The sequence below is a fragment of the Microtus oregoni genome, unplaced genomic scaffold (genome assembly GCF_018167655.1).
Source record: "Microtus oregoni isolate MIOR12 unplaced genomic scaffold, Mior012 000025F_ref0000491, whole genome shotgun sequence".
In the NCBI taxonomy this organism is placed as follows: domain Eukaryota; kingdom Metazoa; phylum Chordata; class Mammalia; order Rodentia; family Cricetidae; genus Microtus; species Microtus oregoni.
In genome coordinates, this window is record NW_024543084.1 from 18,626,548 (window position 1) to 18,654,482 (window position 27,935).

Sequence of the window (27,935 nt, forward strand, 5' to 3'; positions counted from 1 at the left end):
AGGATTGCTGGGACTTGGTGGCTTCCAGCCCAGCTTAGAAAAAAATGAGCCCCATGCTCAGAGAGACCTCACCTTAAAGTAATAGGCAACGAGTAATATTGGAGGACATTTGACACCTTCTTCTGGCATCCACACACACATGTACACAGACACACACAAATATAATCTTTTTTTAAAGCAAAAGATTTTAAATTTATAGACTTGCAAAATAAAGCTATGACTCCTCAGCACATCCTTTACTGATGTTGAAAGCCACTGACCACTCAGACCAGAATTTCCCGTGTAGAACTCAGGCTGTAAGATACAGTAACACAATAACTTGTGTTCTTCTGCTCTTGTGACTATCTGGAACCTTCCACCCTGACCCTACTGCTAACCTAGGGTCATTGCCACCGTCCCCCATTTATTCCACTCATTTTCATTCATTGCCCCAGGATTTTGTTTTGTTTTGTTTTGTTTTGTTTTGTTTTGTTTGGGGTGGGGGGGGTTGGTTTTTTGGTTTGTTTGTTTGTGTTGTTGTTGTTGTTTTTGTTTGGGGGGGGGTGAGACAAGGTTTCTCTGTGTAACAGTCCTGGCTTTGCAGACCGGGCTGGCCTCAAACTCACTGAGATCTACCTGCCTCTGCCTCCCAAGTGCTAGGCCCAATGCCCAAGAAATTTGTTTAGACGTCTGGACAAATGCAGTGTGCTGCATTATCTCTTTAGAGTCGCCCCCCCAGCCCCCACCCCACTTCCTTTCCTAAGTCCCCATGGAACTCATTGGCCCAGCAATCCCTGTAGCTGTCTACAGTGAATATTGGTCAGCTTGAAACTGAACTGAATGAACCAGGATTGAGGAATCAAAAATTGTTCCCACACAAGAATGTTAGTAAATGAATCAGATCAACATTGTGTGTTTTTATGATTTCCAGTATCTTCACTAAATTAATTCAGTGGCTGAATCTAAAAAGCTCCTCCTCATAGCCTCAGCAGACGGCAGCGTTAATCTATGGGGCTGCTGCTTTCTCTTTCTTGCTTTTTTTTTTTTTTTTTTTTTTGCCTAAAGGATTAATGGTAACCCTTTTTATCTTTTATGTCTGTTGAACCTTAGAAAAAAGTTATTTTAGCAGCACTAAAGAAATGAAAGTCACTATATTTCATAAGTTTAGCCTGTGATTTTTATCAGCATAGTGATGTATGTTTGTTGCTGAGTTTACATCAAAAATTATTCTTAGGGCCTCTTGAATGAATTATGGCAAAGAGAAACAGTCTAGAAGTAGATAAGGTTTTTGATTTCTGCAATATATTCTCTTTTTCATGTTTTTATCTCTTATAACACAAGTGTCTTCCCAGAGACTGGAACGTGTGACCAACTGGAATAATTTAGTTGTGAAAACAGAGCAGACGTGTTATTAAGCAGCCTGCTTCACAAAAAGGCGTTAAGTGTGGGGAGGATAATGAAGCTGTCCCCGTTGTTACTTGAGACATGTTTGTCAGAATTTTGAACAGAAAAGAAATGTTTTAAACCCTTCGACTAGGACCATCTTGCAGGGTCTGTGGAGAAAGCCGCTGTCACACCGTTCGTCTGGCCGTCACGAGCAGCACAGCTCAGGTTTAATTGATGCCACATCCGAAAATGTGTGAAGAGCTGACTTGGCAAAGGGGCTGAGCGTTTGCATGGGGAAAGGCAGAATTACAGACTGGAAACAGTGCAGCCAGGCTCCCAGCAGCAGCTCTGTGTGCTCCTGCACCCTGCTTCTCCCTCTTAGGCCAGCGTTCAGAGAGATTTATCATTCTGTCCCTGTGAGTGTTTAAGGACCTGGAACTTAATGACTAAATAGATACAAGCCTAAAAAAACCTGCATGGATAAATACAGACTCGGAAGAATTCAGAAAATCCGTGTGAGAGCCCTGAGAAATTAAGAATGAGTTTTCTCTTGATTTAGGGAAGGAAAAAGCCCTGCCTTTATTATTTAAATAATCACTGTGTTATCAGTCTGGCTTGCCTCTCCTTAGGGTTTCTGGTGCTATTTTGAAGGGTTCCAACAAATGTCTTAAAAAAAAAATAAAAAAAGAAAAGAAAGAAAGAAAAGGAAAAGAATTTTATTGTCTCTTACTAGATCCAGGTTAGACATGAGCTATGGATGGTCAGCTTCTTAAAAAGACCTCCCTTCCGTCCTGGTACTGAACAAAGCCAGAGACCTTCTGTGACACAGGATACTCGTGGGCTGTGTGTCAGGCTTCCAAACTCCATCACTCCAGGATCTTGTTCAGGTTCAGGGTCTTTAGGAAGCTGCTCATCATTAGGAAATCAGATTTAAACCTTAATAAAGTAGCTGTCATCTTTATAGCTGAAAAACGCTCTGTGTTTCAGTTAAGTAGAGATAATACTCAGTCTTAAGGAAGCAGCAGAATAGAGGTAACCTGATTATGTTTCTTGCAATAGTATAATTTAAAGAAAATCTGATTCTGCCAGTGCTGTGGTTATATTGGTGGAAGGTGTTCTGCTTTGCTTTGCTTTTTTGTCCAAAACTGTTTGGACCCAAAATAAGAACTCTCTGGGGTTAGGAGCTTTGGCAATAACTCTAGTAAGTAGAACCACTGGGTACTAGAGAGAGGATTCAGCTAAGATCAGGAGCTGAGCCAGCTGGGCTTATTGGTGACCTCTCATTTACATGAATCTTTCTTTTCATAAGTACTTGACAAGATCTGTAAAGTAGTGTATTTAATTTACTAATTAAATTAAAGCTACTGAATAATGATTTGTCCACATTGATTTAGCTTAAATGGAAAAGATTAGCTTTGTTGTGATCTTGAGCGGCCTTAATGGCCAAGCCAGTTAGACACAAAGGCCCCTTGTGTCTTGTGGGTCAGAGTACATAGGTAAGTCAGGCTGTGATTGAATTGCTCGAACCTCACCCTCGTCCAGCTCTCCTCTGCCTCCCTTTCTATTGTTGCACTGGGCTTAAGAGAATGTTAACGCGGTAATAGGCACAGGGCCTTCCCCATTATACGCCTTGCTATCGAACGGTTCTGCATGACTAGTTAAAGAAGATGGCAAGAAGATTAATGAAAGCCAGGCTAATGCAGAAGGGGGTACTTTTGCAAGACTTCTACCGAGGAGATATTAGAACTGAACCAGAGCTTGGCTTTTTCTTTATCCTATGACCTTTGAACCTGCCTTACTGTTGAGAGCTGCCAGGGAAGTCGACATTTTGATTGATGTTGGTACACGAGTCAGTCTTTCCCATTGAATTCCACATCTGCGCGAAAATAGCTTTTCCAGCAGAATTCATACTGGCTAGAGGTGATAGCCAAATTGATGGCTGAAATGCTTTTATGTAGTTTTCATTTAAACCTAAAAGCATTTGATGGTTTATTCAGTATCCAGTTTTCTCAGATTATATGTGTTCACTTACATGCTCTTAATGGTTTTATCAACCTAGAGAGAAAGATAAGTGTTAGGAGTGTTCAAAGATTTGCAGACAGAGCTCCAACCAGACTTCATGAGGAGCAGAAGCGGTCATCGGGCTGAGTCGTCACCGTTCTTAAAACAGGAAAATCCACCTGAGCACTCAGGGCAGCAGACTTTGTGGTCTGTGTAAATAAAATGGAGCAACTGGCTGGCTTTCGAAAGCTCTGGAAGGAGCTCTGAAATTGCACCTCTGTCTGTAGTCCCAACACTGAGCTCTCTGCCTTCTGAGACACTGGCGTTCCATTTGAAAGGGATTGGCCTGGGCTCCCTGTAAGCAATCCCAATTCATGTGTCCTCACTGACTCTCCTGCATGGGATTTCATGTCTGATTGTGTGGCATTTCCCCTGCCCCTCTCCCAATAAAAGCAAGCAGAAAAGGTGGCAGAGGGATCAAGGTTTTGTACTAAAGTCACTTGGCACACCTCAGTCCGGGCAGCAAGCCCACCAACCACCTGCTCTCTTTTCTCCAGCAGAGACCACACATCCCCACTTTTCCAACATGAACTAGGTACCTTCATTCAGCTTCTGGGATATTTGTCATTCTTACATGGCCTGAGAATGTGTGCAAGAGGAACACGGTGAGGTGGGTGGTGGGTATCCATGGCCATGCTCCCACACAGTAGGCTCCTGTGTTTATGCCCTAGTGGCTTACACCCTGCCTTCAGGCTCTGTTGACTCCCAGATCTGGCCTCATACATTAGAGAGTCCAGCAGTGTTAGGCTCTTTGTATGAGACATGGACTCATTTCCTAAATTCCATATCAAATACAGTGAGTGCTGCCTGGCGGCGGAGCAATGGACTCTCCTGAATTAAATGCCCCAGTTATTGTATTGCTCTGGAGCATGATCAGAAGCGGGATGCCTCTCCTCTTAACAGATATGTTCCCTAGCCCTATTAAAAGGGGTCTTCATCTAGCCTGTCAAAGGGAGTCTGCTGGGGTTTTTTAGTTTAATTACACTATCCAATTAAAACTCCTTGCTGCATTTGGATGCGCCTCTCCTTGGGCCTGAGTGGATATGACATTTACAAGGCTTGCCTTTCAAGCAGACAATAGTGTGATTGATGAGGTGCACATTCAGTGAAGGAGGCGAGCGCCTGCAAAGTGCTACTGAGTGCACTTGCATTTATTTATCGTCTCCTTCCTAAACCACGGAATCTAGGGGCGTGAGTTTGAGCAACCATGGGACTGCCTCAGTTTCTCCAAGACTGTGGAAGGGAAAGACTCAGTGTGGCTCAGGTAGATAAAGGTAGAGGAAAAACTGTGGACATGGGATTTCATGTGGCCAGAGGCCAGCTCCAGGCCCTAGGCTCTCTGGTGGCTGTAATAACCTGTAACTTTAAGCTGTAACTGTTTAAAAGCCATCGCCACGTTTTGGAACCATTCATGGGGGCTGGTGAGCATTGGCCAGGCCCCTGAGAGCTCAGCTTCCCAGAATGTCTCCCATCCACTGCCACTGATGCTCCCACCCCCATTGCCCAGAAACCCCTGGCTCCACCAAGTCACAGCTCATGGCTTCAAAATTAGCCAGAGGAATTGTGCATCTTCAGCAAAGGGACTCAGAAACATGGGGAGCGTGGAAGATTCTAAAACAACCACAGCTGTGTAACCTGGATGTGTGGTTAAATGGGGACACATGCTTGTCTCTGTACAGCCCTGTGAAGTTAGGAGGTATGAGTTTGTCCTAAGAACCAGAAAGACACCAGCACCTGCAGTGAAGGCTCACAGGGCCAGCTGAATGTCTGCTGTGTAAAACTGACTGCTGCTGAGGGACTAGGCTCTTTTTTTTATTGATATTTATTGAGCTCTACATTTTTCTCTGCTCCCTTCCCTGTCTCTCCCCTCCTCCCTTCAATCCTCCCCCAAGGTCCCCATGCTCCCAATTTACTCAGGAGATCTTGTCTTTTTCTACTTTCTACTTCCCATGTAGATTATATCTCTGTAAGTCTGTCTGAGTGTCTTCATTGTTGTCTAAGTTCTCAGGGATTGTGGTTTGTAGGCTGGCTTTCTTTGCTTTATGTTTAAAATTCACCTATGAGTGAGTACATGTGATAATTGTCTTTCTGTGTCTGAGTTACCTCACTCAAAATAATGTTTTCTAGTTCCATCCATTTTCCCGCAAAACTCAAGCTTGCATTATTTTTTTTTTCTGCTGGGTAGTACTCCATTGTTGTGTAAATGGACCACATTTTTCTTATCCTTTCTTCGATCGAGGGGCATTTAGGTTGTTTCCAGGTTCTGGCTATGACAAACAAAGCTGCTATGAACATAGTTGAGCACATATCCTTGTGGCATGATTGAGCATCCTTTGGATATATACCCAAAAGTGGTATTACTGGATCTTGAGGAAGGTTGTTTCCTAATTTTTTGAGAAATTGCCATACTGACATCCAAAGGGGTTGTTCCAGCTTGCATACCCACCAGCAATGCAGAAGTGTTCCCTTTATCCCCACAACCTCTCCAGCATAAGTTGTCATCAGTGTTTTTGATCTTGGCCATTCTTACAGGTGTAAGATGGAATCTCAGAGTTGTTTTGATTTGCATTTCTCTGATGACTAAGGATGTTGAACATTTCTGTAAGTGTCTTTTAGCCATTTTAGATTCATCTATTGAGAGTTCTCTGTTTAGGTCTGTACTCCATTTTTTTTATTGGATTATGTTATCTTTTGGTGTCCAATTTCTTGAGTTCTTTGTATATTTTGGAGATCAGACCTCTGTCTGACGTGGGGTTAGTGAAGATCTTTTCCCATTCTGTAGGCTGTCATTTTGTCTTGTTGACCGTGCCCTTTGCTTTACAGAAGCTTTTCAGTTTCAGGAGGTCCCATTTATTAATTGTTTCTCTCAGTTCCTGTGCTGCTGGGGTTCTATTTAGGAAGTGGTTCCCTGTGCCAATGTGTTCAAGTGTACTTCCCACTTTCTCTTCTATAAGGTTCAGTGTGGCTGGCTTTATGTTGAGGTCTTTGATCCATTTGGACTTGAGTTTTGTGCATGGTGATAGATATGGGTCTCTTTTCATTCTTCTACATATTGATATCCAGTTATGCCAGCACCAGTTGTTAAATATGCTTCATTTTTTCCATTTGATATTTTTTGCTTCTTTATCAAAGATCAGATGTTTGAAGATGTGTGGATTGATATCCGGGTCTTCTATTCAGTTCCATTGGTCGTCCTGTCTGTTCTTATGCCAATACCAGGCTGTTTTCAGTACTGTAGCTCTGTAGTAGAGTTTGACGTCATTGATTGTGATGCCTCCAGAAGTTCTTTTATTGTACAGGATTGTTTTTGGCTATCTTGGGTTTTTTGCTTTTCCAAATGAAGTTGAGTACCGTTCTTTCAAGATCTTTGAAGAATTTTACTGGGATTTTGATGGGTATTGCATTGAATCTGTAGATTGCTTTTGGTAAGATTGCCATTTTTACTGTGTTAATTCTGCCTACCCAAGAGCATGGGAGATCTTTCCACTTTCTGGTGTCTTCTTCAATTTCTTTCTTCAAAGATTTAAAGTTCTTGTCATACAAGTCTTTCACGGAACTAGGCTCTTACAGCCTTCACTAGTACTCTACCAGTAAGAAGTAAAGAATGCACTAGCATTAGCTGGTATGCTGATATTTTAGAGGAGTGGACACGTAGTCCTGCGTCTAAGTTTTCACTAAACAGTTGGCTTGAGTTTTATGAGCCCATCATAACAAATCAAGGTAGAGTAGGAAACTTGCATACATTTGTATTTCCTAGGCTTTTATTACCCTTCTCCTCAAACTCGTCCTTTCTTGATTATTAACACAAGAAGAAACAGTGAGACAGGGAAGAACTTAGACTGTTCCTGTGAAACAGAGTCAGTTTCCTCTGCTTCTGCCAAGCTCCCTGGTGGATTTTATTTATTTTAGGTTTGGTGTTGGGAGAGGAGTTGTTTTTGTGCTTTATCTTATTTTGTTGTGGTTTGTTTGTTTGTTATTATTTTTGAGACTGGGTCTGACTGTACATCCTTGGCTAGCCTGGGGAGTTCTGTATGTGTGTTTCTGTTTAGGAGTCTGGAGCAGATCTGTCTCTACCTTGTTAAAGAATTAAAAAACAGAGAGACTGTCCAGTGCAACAGGTAGGAGCAGGAACCTCTCAGACACAGCAGACAGAATCAGCTGTGAAGAACAGCTTTATTAGAAATGAGGAGACACACAGTGAGACAAACAGAGCCAGCTGCTTAAAAGCTGTTTTAGGTCTTTAGAGGAGCTTCCTCCCCTGATTTAGAATGTCAAGAAAGACAGGAGGCTGATTGGTCCACAACTGTTGTGTAAACTTGTCCTAATCCTATCTAGCCTTGAACTTGTGAGCCAGTCTACCAGCTGGAGACCTCCTGGAAGGAGGAAAAGCTCACTAGGAAGAAACTTGCCATCATAGAAATCAGTATCTTTATTACCTACTCCTATGCCACCACAGGTACCCCATCTGTCTGCCTGTCAAGGAATCTGTCCAACTTCTAGTCCCTCCTGTAGCCCAGGCTGGCCTCACACTCACAGAGATCCATCCACTTCTACATGTTTCCAGAGCACTGGGATTAGAGGCCTGTGCCATCACACCCCACTGGGTGTGTTTATTGTTTTAATCTCACTTGCTCTGGTGCCAGGCTGGCCTAGAACTCTGTGTGTAGCTCGGATGGCCTTGAACTCAGGGTAATCTTCCTACCTCAACTTTCTGAGGACTGGAATTACGAGCCCTCGTTCATGGACCATGCCCAGCTTCCATAATACTAAATTCCATAAATACATAATTCCATAATATGAAGTGTATAGATTTTCAGTTTTCCTTAATAGACATGGAAAAAGTAACTATACTTACATTAAGTAGAAAATGTGCCAGTCTGTGGTGGCTCACACCTTTAATCTCAACACTTGGGAGGCAGAGGCAGATAGATCTCTGTGAGTTTGAGGCCAGCCTTGTCTACAGAGTGAGTTCCAGGACAGCCAGAGCTACTCAGAGAAACCATGTTTCAAAGGATGAGGTTGGGGGAGGGGGAGAATTGCTTCTGAGGTTCCCATATGCAACTTTGAAGATGAGCTAGCAAATTAGCCCCTTTATCCTAACTGACAGGATATTTTAAAGTCCTATTTCAGACATAACGAAACAGTAGCACGGGCCCATGAGCCCTAAGAGAAGGGATGAGTGTAGTGGGGCTTCCCAGAGAAGAGTGTCACCCTCTGAGCTGAGACACAGCTGGTACTTACAGAAGTATAGAAGGGTGCCACCTCGAGGAAGAACTCTTTCTGTCCGGCTGTCACCTGCCAGTACATATGATGGCACATCCAGGGCATTCAGTGATGACTCTGGAAAGGCTCCACTTGCCCTAGAGAGACTACTGTACATTCCCAAATAAAGCTTGAGAAGGAATCTTGAGCCTGGGAACAGAGTTCAGTTGTAGAGCACTTTCCCATTGTGTTGATTTCCTAAGAATGGCCCTCGTAGGCTTATATATTTGAATGCTTAGTCACCCTGGAGTAGCACTATTTGGAGGTGTTGCCTTATTGGAGGAGGTTTGTATCACTGGGGGTGGCCTTGAAGTTTCACGTGCTCAAACCAGGCCTCCCAGTTCTCCCTCTTCCTTCTGCCTGCAGATCAGGGTGTAGAACTCTCAGGTACCATATCTGTCTGTGTACCATCATGCATTCCACCATAATGATCATGAACTAAGCCTCTGAAACTATAAGCCAGCCCTAATCAAGTGTTTCCTTTAATAAGAATTGCTGTGATCATGGTGTCTTCCTCACTGTTCTGCTTACTGCTTAAGCTGAGGTTCAGTGGAAGTACAAAGTGAAAAAGCCTGGAAAAGGACCAAACTGACTTATAAGTGAATCAGCCACCTACATAAAGACCAGTGATCTCCCAAGACAGCATTGCATGAATACCCACCCTGTAACTTCATTCACGGGATCCAAAATTCAGTTAGAAGTTCAGACATGCAGAGCTGGGCATGGTGATGCACACCTGTAATCCCAGCACTCAGGAGGCTGAGTCAGAAATATAGCAAGGTTGGGGCCAGTCTGGGCTACGTGATAAATGTCTGTTTCAGAAGACAAGCACTGTGAATTTGAGGCTAGCCTGGCCTACAGAGCAAGTTCTAGGATATCCTGTCTCTCAAAAAAACCAGATAGATAGACAGACAGACAGACAGATAGATAGATGATGGTAGAGAGAGAGAGAGAGAGAATGAGAATAGAACCAGAAATGGCAGGTGTGACTGAATTAGCAGACAGATATGTTCAAAAGGTCTGGGGAGATGGCTCAGCAGTTTAGAGCTTATACTGCTCTTGCAGAGGATCTCAGTTCTCTTCCTAGCGCCCGTGTCAGGAAGTGCATATCTCCTGGAACCCCATCCCCAGGGGATGTGATACCTCTGACCTCCACAGACACCTGTACTCATGCACATACCCAAACACAAGATATACACACCCATAACTTAAAATAAGATGAATATTTTTTAAATACATTCAAAAACTTGAAATGAAAAGTAATCTACCCTCCCAAAGGAGAAGCAATGTAAATTGGGAAAATAACGAAATGAAAATTCTAGAGCTGAGAAACAATTCTTCAGTCAAAACGCTCACTAATGAGGAAGAAAGTACTAACATGTGGGTTACCTATTACCACATAACAGATTTTAGTGGCTTAAAACAACAATTACATTTATTATTTTATAGGTTAGTGGGCAGAGGAATCTAGCACAACTTGGCTTGGTCTTCTAGCTCAGGGTCTCTTTAAGGTGACAGTCCAGGTGTAACCCAGTGTGGTGTTGCATGCCTATAATCTCAGCACTCAGGAAGTCAAGTTGGAGGTCAGTGTGGGCTACATTGTAAGGTCCTGTCCAAAACAGAAGGAAAGAAGGCAGGAAAAGATGACATAGAATCTGCTTCTAGGGCTGGAGAGATGGCTCAGAGGTTAAGAGCACTGGCTGCTTTTCCAGAGGACCTGAGTTCAATTCCCAGCAATTCACAACCATCTGTAATGAGATCTGTGCCCTCTTCTGGTGTGCAGGTGTACACGTAGGCAGAACACTCTCTACATAATAAACAAATAAATATTTTTTAAAAAATCTGCTTCTAAGTTCACTGAGTGATCTCTGGCAGAATTCAGTTCTTGGGAAATGCTTTCAGATCTATGTCACATGGCCATTGCAACAGAGAACCTCAGTAGATGGCAGTGGGCGTCATCAAAAAGAATGTTAGCAGGAAGCTCTAATCTCTTATGACCTAACTCAGAATGCCGTCCCTACAGAATTTCTGTATTATTGGTTATTAGAAGGAAGTGACAATACCATCCCATAAACAGCAAGAGGTTACATAAAGCCGTGAGAATCAGAAGATGGCATCCTCGGACCTGCTCAGAGTCTGCCTACCTCAGTGAGGGAGCTGTACGATGGCAGTAGGAATGACTCAGACTGAAGCCAGTAGTGAGAATGGGGGCCAGCAGCTTCATCACACTGAGGTCTTGGGGAGCAAAAAGCTGCTCAGAGTTTGATCTAGGATCTCAGACCACCAATCTTGGAAGCCCAGCAGTGGCTAACCAGGGTAAATACAAAGAAAACCACATCAAGTCACATCGTAATCAAATTGCTGAGACCCAGGGATAAAGAGAAAAATCTGAACAGCAGCCGAAGAAAGCGGCTGGGCACATCGCAGAGCCGTGACAGGAATGATGGCTGACTTCCCGTCAGAAGACAGCAAAGGAGCGGCTCTAACACACTGAAGTAATATCTACCCAGAGTTTGGATTTTCCCAAGTGGTTCTTAGATGAAGGTAAAATAAAGACATTTTCCAGACAGTCAGAAAGTGAGTGAGTCTCTCACCAGACCACAGCAAAGAAGTGCTGACTCCAAGTAGAGCCCAGCTCTCCAGAGAAGCCCCTCAAAGGGAAGGAAGCAAGGCCCTGGGGCAAGGGCCCTCACTCAGCCAGCCCACCACCTGTCTCCAGTGGCCTGAGATAAACACGGTTCTTACCGAAATGATTTGAGCTAATGATGGGGAGCAGTCATTTAAATGGTAGTTCAGTAAATTATCTCTTCATCCTTTCAAAAGTTGGCCTAATGTATTCCATTATTATATGTTGAATTTTGTGCAAAAAAAGGTGAAACTTTTTTTGGGTTGTGGTATATCTATATTTTTAATTTTGTCACAAAGCCTGGAATATCTGCTTTCTGACTCTGTAGAAAATGTTTGTCTCAAAAGATGAAAGTAAAAAGACAAAGGGACCCTTTCATCCATCAGGCATCTTCCGAGCTTCCCATATGTCACCTGACTTGCAGCAGCTCTCGGGGATGCATCTGCACTCGTTATAGAGCCCTAGGTTTGTTGGACTTTTTTTTTTGGGGGGGGGGGTTTCGAGACAAGGTTTCTCTGTGGTTTTGGAGCCTGTCCTGGAACTAGCTCTTGTAGACCAGGCTGGTCTCGAACTCACAGAGATCCGCCTACCTCTGCCTCCCGAGTGCTGGGATTAAAGGCTGCGCCACCACCACAAAGCCAGGCTTTGTTGGACTTCTTGTGGTGACAGATTATCAGACAAACATCCCATCCTGGAAGTGAGTAAGTAGCCTGGGGCTACACGGGAGTGCCAACAAAGGTTGTATACTCTCTTCACCACTGAGGTCTCTGTGCCTTCCCATGGAAGTCTAACCCTAGTCCTGATGCAATCTAGACCAGTGGTTCTCAACCTCTGGGCAAAATAACCCCTTTGACAAACATTTAATCTCCAGAAATACTTGTATTATAATTCATAGCAGTAACAAAATTACAGTTATGGAGTAGTAGCAGAACTAACTTTATAGCTGGGGTCAGCACAACATGAGGAGCTGTATTAAGGGTCCTAGCATTAAGAAGGCTGAGACACTGAGCTAGAAAGTTATTTTGTAACAAATTTCAACCACACTTGGTTTTCTGGATATTCCTCTAGAGCTTGTTAAGTACAGGAAGTTAGAACAGAGGAAAGAGTCACCAGTTAAATAGTCAAGGCGTAGGGGTGGGGATAGCTCCCAAGAGTAAAATCAGTCTGTATGTGGAGGAAGCCCCGTGTGTTAGCTCAGCCCAGTGCCTGCACGGGAAGGTTGAGAGAAGGGATGGGAATTTGGTGCCACCTTTGACAACATGGTAAAAGGAGACTAAGTTGAACTACATGAGACCCTGTCTCAGAAATCCAAGGAAGAGTGGGGTCAAAAGAGAGATAGTAAGCATAGAAGGATGAAACAGTCGTGTGGCAAAGTATAGAGCCTTGTGTAGTCTGGAGGAAAGTCATGGTACTTGTACATATGAACATGATTTTAAAAAATAGTAATTTCCAGGCTGGGAGAATGGCTTAGTGTGTAAGGATGTTTGCTGTGCAGGCAAAATGACCTTAAGTTCAAATCCCCAGCATAAAAACTGTGTGTAGCTACATGTGAGCCTGCACTAGCACTGTGGGAGACAGATGGGAGGATCTGCTGGCAACCAGAGAGACCCTATTCAAGGGAATAAGCAAAGAGTGAACAAGCAGGAGTTGGGGCCATTCATAGGCAGAGTTTTTCTGTGTTTTGGCAGCTGCTCCCAAATAACCACAGAGAGGCTTAATATTAATTATAAATGTTCAGCTGATAGCTTAGACTTGTTACTAACTAGCTCTTACAACTTAAACTAACCCCTATTTCTTTTCTTTTCTTTTTTTTTTTTTTTTTTTTTTTGGTTTTTCGAGACAGGGTTTCTCTGTGGCTTTGGAGCCTGTCCTGGAACTAGCTCTGTAGACCAGGCTGGTCTTGAACTCACAGAGATCCACCTGCCTCTGCCTCCCGAGTGCTGGGATTAAAGGCGTGTGCCACCACCACCCAGCTTAACCCCTATTTCTTATCTAAGTTCTACCACGTGACTCATGGCTCATTACCTCATTTTGTACACATCCTACTAATTCTATGACTGGCTGGAGACTTCCTACCGCATTTTTCCCAGCATTCTCTCTGGCCCCCAAATCCTGCCTAGCCATTGGCCAACCAGTTTTTTGTTAACGGTGAGAGCAATACGTCTTTACAGAGTACAGCAGTTGCTCCACAGCATTCCCCTTTTGTTTAATTAAAAATGAAGGTTTTAGCCTTAACACAGTAAGATTATATAAAGCAGAAATAGTTGAGGACAGCTGGTATCCTCTGGCCTCCACGTCCAGCATGGACAGTGAGCACACACACTGTTTTTAGAAAGTTCCCTCTTACTGGGGGAAAAGTGCACAGTGTGGGATTTTCATGCTTAAAAAAGGAGTATTTTGCACAATAATTATCAAACTTTCCATGACAGAAGGTTTGGTGTTAGCATTTAACCTCCGACAGAGCCCATGTGATCTCTGGCTTGTCACAAATCAGGGCCCTTGAAGAAGGAAACTTCCAGAGACTGAATGTTTTTCTTGCTTCTGTATGTCTCTAAAAGCCAAAGGGGGAAAAAAAAGTTGAAGCAGTGCTCAGTTATTGAGCAGTGCTGTAGTACTTGCTGAAGGAATATAGACACAAGGAGAATCATTCAAAGACATAATAAGCCATTATCTTTTTTGTTGTTGTTAAACTCTGTTTCTTTCTGTGTTTCTGGGGATTAAAACTCAAAACCTTGTGGTCTCTAGGCAAGTACTTCACCATTGAGCTATATACCCCAATCATGATTCTTTGTTCATTTTCTGAAGTCCATGGAGATAGCACTGCACCTGGGAGTGGGGCACTTGCCCCAAAGCAAAGCTCTCATCCAGCTGTTTGAGGCTCTAGCTAAACTAGCCATTTATTTTATAGGACACCATTTTTACTTGAAAACACTGATAAAATGAGTTCTCAAAACTTGAGCCTTTGGCAGCCATTTTATAAAAAACCAAGTGAACCTGCTGGTTCAGGTAGAAAGAAGTGGTCACGCTGTGTCCCAGTCCTGAGAGCCGACTGCCTCGGATCAAGATTATAACTTTTGAAAACTTGCATCTCTTTCTGAGAACTTGGCTTCTCATTGCTTCCAGACTTCTCTGTGGTAATCAGTGGTGCTAAAACACAACTTCTGCAATACTGCATAATGATGTGCTTCAGCATCGGGGTGTTTTCCAAAATTCTGTGTGATGCTCCAGACTCAGGCAAGGTAGACACACACCCAGAGGACTCTGTGTCAGCATACCCCAGAGGAACCTTCACACCCATGCCTACTGCTGCACTGTGCACAGCAGGTAGGATGCCCATTGCAGAGGAACCCATAGAGAAAATGTAGAATATACGTAATGGGATTTTATGTAGCTGTAAAGAATGGAGTTGTGACATTTATAGGAAAAGGATGGAAACAGTAATTATTAGGTCAAGCAAAATAAGCCAGATTCAAACAGACATTCCATGTGCTTTCTCTCATGCAAATTGTAGATTTATTTTCTGTATGTGTAGGTACATATGTAAGGATGTGACTGTAGGTCATGAAACTAGAAAGGGAGCTGTAAGAGGTGACGACCTCTTAAGGGAGGAGTAGGTGGAAAATAAGAATGTGTTGACGTGACATGAAGGCTGAAGGAAGGTTATAGGGGAGCAGGAGCAGGTGACACTGGGGGCATGGGAGAGTCAACAAAAACAAAGTATATAAGCAGATCCCATAATGAAACCCATCACTTTTTAGCCAGTTTTAAAGACTAGTAAAGTTTTTTGTTTTTGCTTTGTTTTGTTATTGTTATTATTTTTAAGACAAGAAAGAAGATTTATTCAATGTGCAAGACCACCAAGAGGGGTTTTGTTGTTGTTGTTCATTGAGAGCAGCCATCTTCTTTTAGTGAAAATGGAATACAGAAGATAGGTTACAGCAGAAAGGCTCAGCATCTCTGCTTCTGATATCTGTGTGGTAATTACCCTCTTACTGCTATATTCCATCTTCTCTGGTTCACTTTAAAGATATGTGGATGTGATCCGGGCGGTGGTGGCGCGCACACCTTTAATCCCAGCACTCGGGAGGCAGAGGCAGGTGGATCTCTGTTGAGTTTGAGGCCTTCCTGGTCTACAGAGCTAGTTCCAGGACAGGCCCCAAAGCTACAGAGAAACCCTGTCTCAGGGAAAAATAAAAATAAAATGTGTGTGTGTGTGTGTGTGTGTGTGTGTGTGTGTATGTAGAGACACATTTTCATATACAGATTTTCATTTCATTATTCAGAAGCAAATGTATAGTCTCAGTGACTCCCCTGAGCATGTGACCAGTGCCCACATGCCACACTTACCCCACTATGCTGCATTTTATTCCTATGCTGTGTGTGAAAACAAGTTGGCTCAAGAAAAGCCCAATTAGAAACAAAACCTTCAAAATAATGAGTGTGCTACCCAGATAGCAGTTCCCTTGAGTTGTAGAAATCGCCCTCACTGAGCCCCTTCTCCACATAGGAGGTTGCAGGGTAGAATCGTATCTCTGATGATGTGCTGAAACCACAGGTGGTTGGGACTACAGCCACATCGAACTTAGGGTTCAAGGTCTGGCTCTGTGGTGCCTGCCGTCTGGAGCTGCTCAGGCCTCTGTCCTGCTTCATTTCCACGTGGAGTTTAATGTCTCTAACTATAGAGACAGTGTGCAGCTGTGACTTACCCCTTTCCATAGAAAAAAAAGAAAAGAAAACTGGTGGTTTTCTTTGAATTTTCAAGGCTTACCTGCCTACCTGGTCCCTAAGGCTCAAGCCTTATGGGCTGCCACTCTCTTGTGGTGCCATTTTCTCTCCTGCTCACAGCAGACCTTGTGTTGCTATGATAACAAAGGATACAAGGGTAGACTTGGTGGTCCCAGCTCTGATACCAGCGAGTCCTTCCCAGTCCCCTGCGGTGACAGTTTACCATGCAGCACAAGTCACCATGTCTTATCGACAGATCCACGTTAGTTAGTGTGTCGCCTTTGGATAGACAAGTTTCGAACTATATGGCACCGTAGTGTAGGCGTAAGTCACAAACAATGCCACACCAGTTTGGAATTATGATTAATATGGTGATATTTATTTAAAGGGGAAAAAACTTACAGATCACTGTCCCAGACAACAGCCCTCTGCGCAACCAGGAAGGGAGTCTAGTCGCCAGCGGAGCAGGAAGTGAAGAGAGAGAGGAGAGGGAAGTGGCCGCTTTTTTAAAGGGAGAGACCACGCCCCAATGGGCTGGTATCTCAGTGGCTATAGGCTAGAGGAGCGGAAGGACCTCCCGCAACACCATCGAGTATGAATTCTGTTTATCCTAATGTCCAGGCCTGCCCACTGTGGCCTAGTCAGCATCCCTTCTGCCCTCTCCAGCTCAGTGCCATATCTACAGCCACCTGGCCACTATGGCAGCTGGTCTCTCTGCCTCTGAACTCTGGGGACCCTAGAGAAGCACCCCAAATACAATTTATCTATGTATGCCACTGCCCTGTTTCAGACCCATTAGTGGCCTTATCAGCTGTGACATCCGGGCCTTGCCAGTCCCTCTTGTCTGCCCACTCTGAACTTAGTCTGCTCTGGCTCCCTTCAGAGCCAATTTGTGCACCTTCTTTACCCAGCATCTTTTGTCCTGCATAAAAACTGCCCCCGAGGGCCCTTCACCATACCAGACAAGTCACTGCCTCTGTGCCTCCATAGCAGCACTCTGTAGGGAAGACCCTCCTCACGCGTGTCACACTTGATCCCTGTTCATCTCCCTACCCCTTGCCCTTACCAGTTCTCTGGCAGAATCTAGGATAGCAAAGCCTGGAGACTGGAGTGAGGGACCTCCGGGCCAGACCTCTTGGAAGCAGATCACCCTTTGCCCTGTAGTCCAGCATGGGTGAAAATGACGACTGTCCTTGGCTTGTGCTTGTACCCCAGGCTCTGGCCCATGGCTCCTTGCCATGACTACCCACCAGCCTTAGCTCAAGTCTGGGGCTGTTCAAGAGCACACAGCACTGTGTCGAGGCCCTCCCTGTTCCCTTCAGTGGTGTGACTGCTTTCACTGCCAAGGATAAGCAGTCTAGCCCAGGAGAGTGGGCCTTCATCATTCCCACCTGCCCCTCTCTCTTAGTTGGGCACTGAAGCGAGAACTGGGGACAGGCAAGGAGAACACATGCTCCAAGAACAGTGGACAGCGGTGTTGGGGTACAGGGGTTGAGAATCCTCTGACCATTGAGGTCTGGCTAACAGAGACTTGTTTTTACACCCAACTCCTGTGTAGACAACCCACAGTTGACAAGCCCTGTGGTGCTGTAGTCCCCAGTGTCAAGGCCTCTGCCGGTGCACACTGCACATTGCACGTGCTGTGAAGACTTGCCTCTGCCAGAACCACAGGACGTTTTAATCATGTCTCGGCCCCTCAAGCATGCCACCTGCATCTTGAGGGTTTGTCAGTGACAGGTGGAAGCAGGTGGTGTAGACAGTGCATGAGATCACTTATCAGAGTGGTCAGTGAACCCCGAAGCTTCAAGTCTGTAGGCCTCCCTGAGACCTTCTGGTCCTTTCTAGCCCCAGGCCATGATGTCTGTGTCATGGCCAGGTGTCCACAGTAAGGCCTCCTGGGGGAATGTCTCTGTTTGTCCTTCACAGCTCTGTGTCCTTCGTAGATAGCTCTGTTTGCTCACAGCATGGCCAACAAATGTCTGCATTGTTCTTCTACAAGATGATGTCACCAAGACTCCAGCATTGAAAGAGGGAGAAAGAATTGAGAATCCACTTCTCTATCAAAAACAAGTAATTTATACATTAAGGGAATGATTAGTTTCCAGTCAAGAATTCTAACATTTTAGAGCCACAATTTCAAATCAAGCTTAATTTGTCAAGTGACTGAAAGTGGTTTTTTTTTTTTTAGAAAATTATTAGCTATTTTTTTCAATATAGGATTTATAGTCCCAATTAGTATCTTGTAATGATGTTTCCAGGATAAAATACCAACGCTCAACTTTTCTGGCCACAAATGTACAACATATATCAGTTTATTTTTGGAGATCTGAAAAATTAGCTACTGTAAATAAAGTCCCCAGAAGACTTCTCCGGGAAGGAGAAGAACTTACAGTAATGTGGGTGACATATTATTAATTAATAACGTGACCAGCCGCTGCTTCAATTAAAAGGACAATGGATAAGGAGGCCTAGTAGGTGTGTGTGGCCTGGTGAAGCTGAAAGGGAGAGCCTTAGGACTGGGGCCTAGGGGCTGCAGGCCTCTGTGCCATGCGCCCAGAGCTCTTGTCTAGCAGGTCCTGTGAACAGGACCATGTCTTCAGAGCAACTTTAGTTGCCATTATTGGAAACCAACTTCAAGGCAACTGAAGAAGGAAGAGCTACTTGGAAGGGCCCTGGAGAGTCTCCCCTAGGACTGAGTCCAGGAACCCCAAAGAGCCTCCTTTTAGCCTGCCCTTCTAAAGGTTACACTTAACTGGTATCTCTAGCTCTATTTAGATTTGGGGACCTGTCTGGCATGTGTGTACCATCGAGTTCAGACAAGATTATAGACACTGTTACAGACAGGTAAAACTAGAAAGCTCTGACCACCATGTACGGTACGGTGGGACGGCTACACAGAAAGGGCATCCAGGAGAACTTTCCTATACAGGTCATGGTCAAGGGTATCTCGGGGCAGGAAAGAGCCCACATAGACTAGGCTGGGCATGGGATGGTGTGAGGCTGGACCAGGTAACAGCCAAGAAGTGAGGTCATGAACTAAAGGGATTGGAAAGGACTGGGGGGAATTTAAATCCAGGTCAGTGGCACTGTAAGGTACAGCTATGCTGTTGTCTAAGAAAGCACTCCACCCCGTCCCTCCATGGCCTTTAGGAGCAGCGTCCATGCAGGACCGCCAGAGCTGAGAAAAGGCAGGCAGTCTAAGCACAGTTACTTTACTTGTGGAGTCCTTCACTTAGGCTGCATTGGCCTCTTCCTTCAGTGCTTCGGTATCTTGTAGAAGCAGTGTGTAGAAGCAGGAGCCCTCCTGAGGTGTGCTCCTCAGCATTGTGCAGAGGGAACCCAGTGTGAGTCTTTGTTGTCTGCCTTAGACAGCCCAGCTATCCTAGGGAACATTGTCATCCAGCCCCCACATGCTTTTGCTCATATCTGGATCAGGGCAGACACGGGACACCCCACCCTCCATGGTGATTCACCTCGCCCCTTCCCTCCCTCCAGGTCACGCAGTATTTAAACTCACGTATCTAAGCAGTCATGACTATAAGCACCTCTACTTCGAGTCCGATGCAGCCACAGTCAGTGAAATCGTGCTCAAGGTGAGTCCAATGTGGCCTTTGACCCAGAGATGGGAGGATGGGGTTCTAGCTGGGCTAGTCTCAGGCCAGGGCCACACCAGCCTTGGGGCAGTGACTCAGCACCTGCTGTAGCCAAAGCAAGGCTCTTCAGCTTCCTTCCTCCCCAAAGGCCTAGTTCTTCATCTGTGCTTTTTACCTTTCATGCATTGTTTATTTTCCCCAGCCACTGTCAGGAGCCCCTTGAGGCTCGGGAGCCAGCTGAGGAGACCATAGTTTTGAATTGCTGAAGGTGATTTTCTCAACCTGTTCCAAGCGTGCCTACTGGGGCTAGCCTGGTATGAAGCTCAGCTCACTCACTAGGTACCTTCCCTGTGCCAAGATAGCGTTCCAGCTGCCTCAGCGATGGCTCCTCTGTCCCTAGAGAACTCTACCTCATCAGGGGAGAGAGACGAAAATAGAAATTACAGTAGGCTACCTATAGTCACAGAGCTGCTGTGTGGGTGTGTAAAGGGGAGGCTGGCTGGTGTTGCCCTGGGTAAGCTTGCAGATTCACAGCAGCCTGGGAAGGGGCTGGCCAGCAAGCTGGGTTGCTAAAGAGGCTACATCCACCTTTTAGGTCTTGTTGATTCAGGAGCTCTAGGGCAGGACCTAGGGTTGGCCCCCTTCTATGAAGCACCCCATACCACCCAGGCTACTGGTCTCTGTGGTACAGCCCGACCAGAACTCCTCCAAACCAGCACTCCTTTCGCAAGGCTAATCCTGCACAGTTTAACAAGTAGAAGAAACAGCTGAGAAGAAAGAAGGAAGACATCTCCCCTTCCCTGGGCTAGATGAGCCTGACTTATACCTCTGGGCTTCCATTCCCTCCTTGTAGGGTGGCCATCAAGGGAGCTCTATTGCCCCCACCTGCAAGGAGCTGCTTAGGTGTACCATAAACCAGATGAGATCCATGGCCCTCTGGGTCATTGTCTCCTGAGAGAAGCAGTTGGGTGGCAGTGACAGGCACTGAACTAGCCTTGAAAGCTCCTGTTGATCCTGGCAAGTCAGAGGTGGGCACAGAAGGTGTTTGCATTGCCTGCGTGAACAAAATGCCCAGAGGAAAGGGAGCGTTGGTAGAATGGAGACTCTGGTGAACTGGCAGAACCAGAAACTGACAGTAGATGTGGCCAGTGTTGAAATGTGTTACCAATCCCCAAGATGCCCTGGTTTTACAGGAATACCACAGTTCAAAGACCCACAGCCACCCACAAAATCCAAAGGATAAAGCTTCTGGGAAGACAGTGGAGGACAAGGCACAGCGACATGGACGATGGGGAGGTTTATAGGCTACCCTGACTAGAGCCTCGGGACCAGGGTGAGGCCAGCGCCCACTCTGGACTGCTGACTCCCAACGAGCCAAGAGTTATTCCATCCAAGGAGCTTGTGCCAGGAAATGTTTGGAGAGTGGGTAAAAAAGTATCCCAGCCCCCCACTTCATCAGGGCCTGGACTTATTTTTATAGCCAACATTAAAATATTCGAGTCTTGAGAAGGGTTCTAGTAAAATTATAATCCTGTGTTTGACATCAGAATAGTTTCCCCAACAGCAGATTGATGACAGAAACCCAGGTTTATGACTTGAGTACGAGACCGGAAGACCAAGTACAGGGAAGCCACTTACAGGACAGAACACTCCCTCAAAGCAGCACTTCTCTGCCAAGCCCCCAAGCCTGCCTTCTCCCCTGAAATGTCTGTGTACATCTCAGGGTGTTTGTGGAGGTATCACGTCACCATGCACCTCAAAGGGCTTCATCCCAGAACCTGACTGACACAGGGAGAGATCATGGTCCTGACCAGAGGCTGAATTTCACTTTTCCTGTCCCCTCTCTCAAGGGGTTAAACTCCAGTTTTTCCACCATCCCCTTCATGTCATACCCAGGACTGTATGAGCTTTGTGCCCGAGCTCAGCCACCAGGGCCTCGGCTACCTCCAGAATTGACAGGAATGTTAAATCAGGCTCTGTATGGTTCATCTCAGACTCAAGTAACATGTCCAGAACTTAGAATGAGAGTTTAGACCAAAATTAAGAGCCCAAGGCTAGTGCCAGCGTAGCCATCACAGGCTTTCCACAGGACGATGGAGCTGAGTAGCAGCTACATTTAGGGTGTCTCGTCTGCCGTATTTCATCTAACCCTCCCACATTCCCTCGTGGTATAGACATCCTTGTCCCCATTTTATAGATGAGGACTGTGCTGCTCAGGGCTGCCCTCTACCCACCCCAATATGCTGGAGTCACACAGTGCTCAGTCCCTCCTTCCAGCCTCGAGATGAATCTCTGAGGAACCGCTGTGCTCTTCACACCAGGTTCTTCTGTGATCGAGTGATGGAGCCTGTGACTTTATTGACCATGAAAACTCCCTATATTTTTATGCCTTAAGCTGTAAAGTGCATCGAAAGTAAACCACTCTGTAGTGCATAAAATCGGGCACATTTTAAGCCACAGCATATTAACCAGCTAATGGCAGACCAAAGGGCGATTTTATCTTTTGATTATTACATTAATCTTGCATTAAAATTATCTATGTGATTATCACAAAGCACTGAAGATAATAAATTTAGGAAACAGTTGGCTTGTTGAGGACCATTTTAGAATGCTTTTGTCAAATTAGATGTGCCAAAAATACACTGTAAACACTGGGTCAGCTAAGTGTAGACGATACAAGCCAGAGATGGCATTTACCAAGCTTGAGAACGCCTCCTGCCATCTCCACACCTTGTCCACACTGCCACCGATCACCCTCCCAAGCCTACGTCCTGATTTATGGCTCTCCATTGGTAGCTTGGCAAGGCTGTGAACGAGTGAGGCAGTCCCGTAGCCATGCGCTAGCCTGTGCTTCCCTCTGTTGATGACCAGCACAAAAAGTCTGCGGGGCCCTTGTCAGAGCCTCAGCTGCCTTCTCCAGCCCAACTTGAGCTTTCTAGCCTCTGAGAAGTGTGAGAGGGGAACAGTCTCTGTGTTCACAAAGTCCAGGCAGAGCAGAACCGTGAAGGAAGCCATGTCTGAAAGTGCACTGGTTGTCCTGAGGTGACACACGCTCCAAACTGAAGTCCACCCTGACTTGCAGTGACCTCAGCCCTCTGCGGTTATCTGACTGACTCTGGCTGGTGGGGTGCAGCAGACATTGGAGGGAGGCCGAGGGGAGCTTTGTTATCACTTTCCACCCACCACATTTTCTTCCTCCAGATGTGGAGGCCAGAGGTGCCCTGTGACAACCAGGGCTGTAGAGCTGCCTGGACAAAGCTGTGAGAACATTAGCCTCGGGATCAGTAGCCCTACTACTCACCTGTCTGTTGTCAGCAGCAGCTAGTCCAGAGTCACCGCCCAAAGCAGGTGTCCCTTCCACCCTGTGCTCTGGCCTGGGGGAACAAACAGTGCCGCCAAGTAACAGTCCTGTCCTTCTGCTCCTAGGTCAACTACATCCTGGAGTCTCGAGCAAGCACTGCCCGGGCCGACTATTTTGCTCAAAAACAAAGAAAACTGAACAGACGTACAAGCTTCAGCTTCCAGAAGGAGAAGAAATCAGGGCAACAGTAACAATGGACTCCAACCTGTTGCCTCAGTCCAGGTTGCCTGCAGGGCTAAGTGACCCCGGAGTCCACCTTCATCCTGCAGTGCCTGATCTCACAGGCATAGGGCTGCTGGGCTCTGGGGAGAGGGTTAGAAGTAGGGGTGCCCTACTCTGGAGTCTGGGGACATTGCCATTGGACTGAAACCTGGCAATGGCTGTAAGTAGCAATGCCCAGGAACCAGACACCTCCTGGAGAAGCCACGCGCTGCCCAGCCATGTTCACTGCCTGGCAGTCCCACCAAGGATGTACATAGCCATGCCAGACAGCTCCTTGCAGCTTGATCAAATTTCTTAAAGCAAAGAAAGAACAAAAATGTACATTTCTTTTTTTCCTTTTAATAAACAGGTTACTCTTTATCATGGTTGGTATGATGGACCATTTTTGGGGGGCAGAGAATTGATTATATTATCTTCTTTAAAATCTGTTCCTGTTTTGATCAGGCAGATTGCAAAAGCTGTGATTGGCGCTCTCAGAAGGAATGTTTAGGCTTAGCCAAAACTATGTCATTTGTTTAAAGGAGAGTATTTGCTTTGAGAATAGCATCTTGGGAAGTTAGGAACAAAGGCCATGCGCACGTGCGTGTGAGTGTGTGCGTGTGTGCGTGCATGCATGGCTATCTTTTTCCCCTTCAAAGGCCTCAGCATGTGACCTGAGAGACAGGTGCTGTAGGATGGTGTGGCAGTGTGTCTCCAAGCATTGAGTTCCCAGCCAGGGTGGTCTCTCATTTCCTCAGAGCTAGTATATATGTTTAGCCGGAACCCCGAAGAGTCTGCCTCACTGGCTCTGAACCCTGTCTCCTGCCCTATTCCCAGTGCCTGCTGAGAGAGCTGTGTTGGGGATTGAGGAGTAGAGGGGAGCCCATGTCCTTGTACCCCAAGCCCTAGGTAGAAAAGGCAGGGTGCCCAGCACTCTGACACCACACCTCTGGCTACACCAGATGCCTCTGCAGACCTCGCCATGGTTCCTTCTGTGACAGCATCCTTTCATACTGTCCTGGACCAGGGCCACAGACCGACATCTCAAGCGGCCTGTGTTTAGAACATTTTTTACATCATTGTGTCTGAGCCTCTCAGAGCCAGTGTATAGGTCTTTGCTAAAGGGTCATCTGGGTGAATGCCTCTCTCATTCCAATCCGTTCAGACAACAGGAGCACCCTTTTCTAATGTCTTCCATTCCTGTCACCCCAAAAAAGATATTATTTGTAGCTTGCTCTGTATTTGAATTTTTAGCAATTTTATATTTAGATATCTTTGAAATGTAAATGACTAATTTGGTCATTAAATCTTGTCACATATTCGATATTAAAATACTAAAATAAAAGTCATAAATATCCTCTTGTATATTGCTTTGGATTTTAAAGCCTTGAGTACACAGTGCTGAGGTGAGGGTACCACGTGGGTCTTGTGGGGTGACACGCACTGGCAGTGGATATGCCCAGCCATGTGAAGCCATACAGAAGCCACGTCTGGGCATCCTTTTGCTCGAGGGGCACTGGAATCTCGGACTCTGCTCTTCACAACCGGTGGTATGTGGCTCTCAGCTGGCTAGGGTCTCAGGGCCTTGAGTTGCCTGATGTCAGTCCAGATGCTTCGTTAGGCCAGCTGCGATCAGGGTTCTTAACTCCTCAGGTCATTGTGAGCCAGCCTCCCAGTCTTAAAAGACGCCCCCTAGCCCTAATGGGGGAGTCTGGCCCAGCCCCGGCTCAAGGGAGCTCGTTGCTGTCTGGCCTAGTCTCTGAGCCTCTGCCGACACCTCTGGCTACAGTGCTGACTGGCATGCCTTCTCTATTGGCCAGTTTGGACATCCTCACTCCCTGTCACTTGCTGACTGCTATGGACCAGAAGTCTCCCAGCTCAGGGGCATGGTCCACACCTCGCAATATGTGGCTGTACTCTGTGGTTGTGTCTCTTTTCCCAGTTCGGAGCTAGCAGCTGGCCTACACTTCTGAGTCTTAGTGGAGGTAGCCCCACAGGCCATATCCCTGCCAGCTGCTTTCAGGGGCTCCCCGTCGCCTGTAATACATGGTGTATATGGGGGGAGGGGGCACCAGTCAGGTAATGTGGCCTCCAGACCAGAATGTGCTCCAACCCTAGCTGTCTCCTTACTGCTAGACCTTTGGGTGAGCTACTTCCTTGAGCTTCAGTTTCCCCTTCTGTAAAATGGAGCTGAAACTAGTTCCTTCCAAGGGTGCTTGTGAGGGTTAGATATGCTTGCGAGTAAGAGTGACCAGGTTCCCAGACGGGTGGCACACGCCTTTAGTCCCAGCACTCAGGAGGCTGGTAGATCCCTGAGACGTCAAGGCAGGCCTAGTCTACAAAGAGAATTCCAGGCCAGCCAAGGATATACAGTGAGAAGACCTTGTCTCCGAAAAGGAGGTGGAGAGATAGCTCAGTAGTTGAGAGCTTTGACTGCTCTTCCAGAAGACCCCAGGTTTAATTTCCAGCTCCAGAGGATCTGATACTTCTGACCTCTGCAGACACCTGTACTCAGTGTGCACATACCTACATGCAGGCATACATACCTACACATAATTAAAAATAAGTCTTAAAAAATAAAAATAAAAAGGGGTCAAGATCATGACAGGGAAACCCACAGAGACAGCTGACCCGAGCTAGTTGGAGCCCACGGACTCTGGACCGACAGCTAGGGAGCCTGCATGGGACCAACCTAGGCCCTCTGCATGTGGATAACAGTTGTGTAGCTTGGTCTGTTAGTGGGGTCCCTAGCAGTGGGATCAGGGTCTGTCCCTGGCACATGAGCTGGCTTTTCGTAGTGCATTCTCCATGCTAGGATGCCTCACCAACCTTGATGCAGGGAGCAGAGCTTGGTCCTGCTATGCCATGCTTTGTTGGCTCCTTGAGAAGCCTGCCCCTTCCTGAATGGAGGAGGAATCGGGGTGAGGGAACGGGAAGAGAGGAGGGAAGGAAAACTGGTATGTAAAATAAATGAAAATATATATATATATATATATATATATATATATATAAAATCAGTAAATAAGAATAGGCCAGGCTCCTGTGTTGATGAACAGCACCCAGACTTAGTGTCTTATGAAAGCCGTTTAATCTAGTCATGGGTCCAGCTTCCTCTGACGATCACAAAGGTCAGGGCTGGAGGATGGGACCTTCTACCCCCAGACTCACAAGATGACACACACTCCAGGGAGCCTAGGAGGGGAAGCCACCAAGGCTGAAGAGTCACAAGTGTGTCACCCTTTGCTGGGCACTCTACAGGAGCACCTTGTCTATGGGCCTGTTTAAATCTGCAACAGATTTACTATACTCTGCTCTGGGCTAGTGTGGGACCCTCTTATTTAATGCTGCAACACTTGCCTGCAATTGAACATTTTCTTTTAACTTAGACTAGCAACCTCTCACCTCCAAAGCCTTTTTGAACAAGCAGAGCCATGCAGTCCGGATTTAGTGAGCACTGTATGTCTCTGATACACACTGAAATAAATATGTAACTATTCGGGTTTAAAACACTCACCCGTGGAAGGATCTGGAGAGATGGAACGGTTGAGAGCACTGGTTGCTCTTCCAAAGGACCCACGGTTCAATTGCCAGCACCCAGATGGCAATTCACAATTGTCTGTAACTCCAGTTCCAGGGTATCTTGCACCCTCTTCTGGCCCCCGCCACGGGCACCAGGCACACATGTGGCGCACAGACATCCATGCAGACAAAGCACTGTACACTTAAAAAATAACAGGGAAACATTTTAAACCACGCGTTCAAATACCCCGAAACCATGACATGCACAAGAGACTGTCCCACATAGGGGACAGTAACTACCTTTGGACATTTTTGAAAATATTTTTATTAACATTTTATTTTTTAGCCGGGCGATGGTGGCGCACGCCTTTAATCCCAGCACTTGGGAGGCAGAGGCAGGCGGATCTCTGTGAGTTCGAGACCAGCCTGGTCTACAGCACTAGTTCCAGGACTGGCTCCAAAACCACAGAGAAACCCTGTCTCGAAAAACAAACAAAAAAAAAAAAAAAAAAAAAAAAAAAAACATTTTATTTTTTATTTGTGGGTGGCAGGCACGCACGTGTGGAGGTCAGAGAACAACTGTAGGAGTCGGTTCTCTCCTTCAGCCATGTGGGGCCTGGGATCAAACTCAGGGAGTCATCACATCTGGCAGAAAGGGCCTCTACCCACTGAGCCATCTTGCCAGCTCTTCCTTGATGCTCTCTCAGTGCCTGCATTTCACAGGCTCTCAGTTCTATTTCATAAATCTTGGTCATCCCAGGCCAAGCGCTCCCTCCCCCACTTTACCAATGGAGAAAGGGAAGCCACTTAGGGTCCTGCCCTAATTTACTTTCTGTTGCTGTGGTAAACGCCATGACCAAGAGCAACCTGAGGAAAAGATTTATCAGCTCACAGCTCCATGTCACAAATCCATCGTGAGAGAAGGCAGGGCAGGAACCCCATTGGTAGGAACTGAATGAGGCAGAGGCCATGGAGGGGTGCTAGTTACTGGCTTGCTTAGCCTGTTTTCTTACACCTGCCCAGAAATGGTACCACCTGCAGTGGGGTTGGTCCCTTCCACACCCACCATCAACCAAAAACCGCCCCGCAGTCCAGTCGAATGAGAGTAGATTCCTAGTAGAGTGTCCCTCTTCCCAAGAGACTCTAGTTTGCAGTGAATTGAAAAAAAAAAAAACAAACAAACAAAAACTAACCAGTACATGCTCTTGTCTCCACTCCCGCA

General features: G+C 46.0%; 1 protein-coding gene across 10 annotated transcripts in view; it reads left to right on the forward strand.

Annotated features, from left to right (window-relative positions):
* The window catches only part of Mapkap1 (MAPK associated protein 1), a 254,905-nt gene extending 231,330 nt beyond the window's left edge, over window positions 1–23,575 (forward strand). For all 10 annotated transcript variants that reach the window (XM_041674614.1, XM_041674611.1, XM_041674617.1 and 7 more), the window contains 2 exons: window positions 19,535–19,632; window positions 23,059–23,575. In XM_041674614.1, the coding sequence (XP_041530548.1) occupies window positions 19,535–19,632; window positions 23,059–23,184 (224 nt within the window). In that variant the 3' untranslated portion in view covers window positions 23,185–23,575. The remainder of the gene's footprint in view (window positions 1–19,534; window positions 19,633–23,058) is intronic.
* The last annotated feature ends 4,360 nt before the right edge of the window (window positions 23,576–27,935 follow it).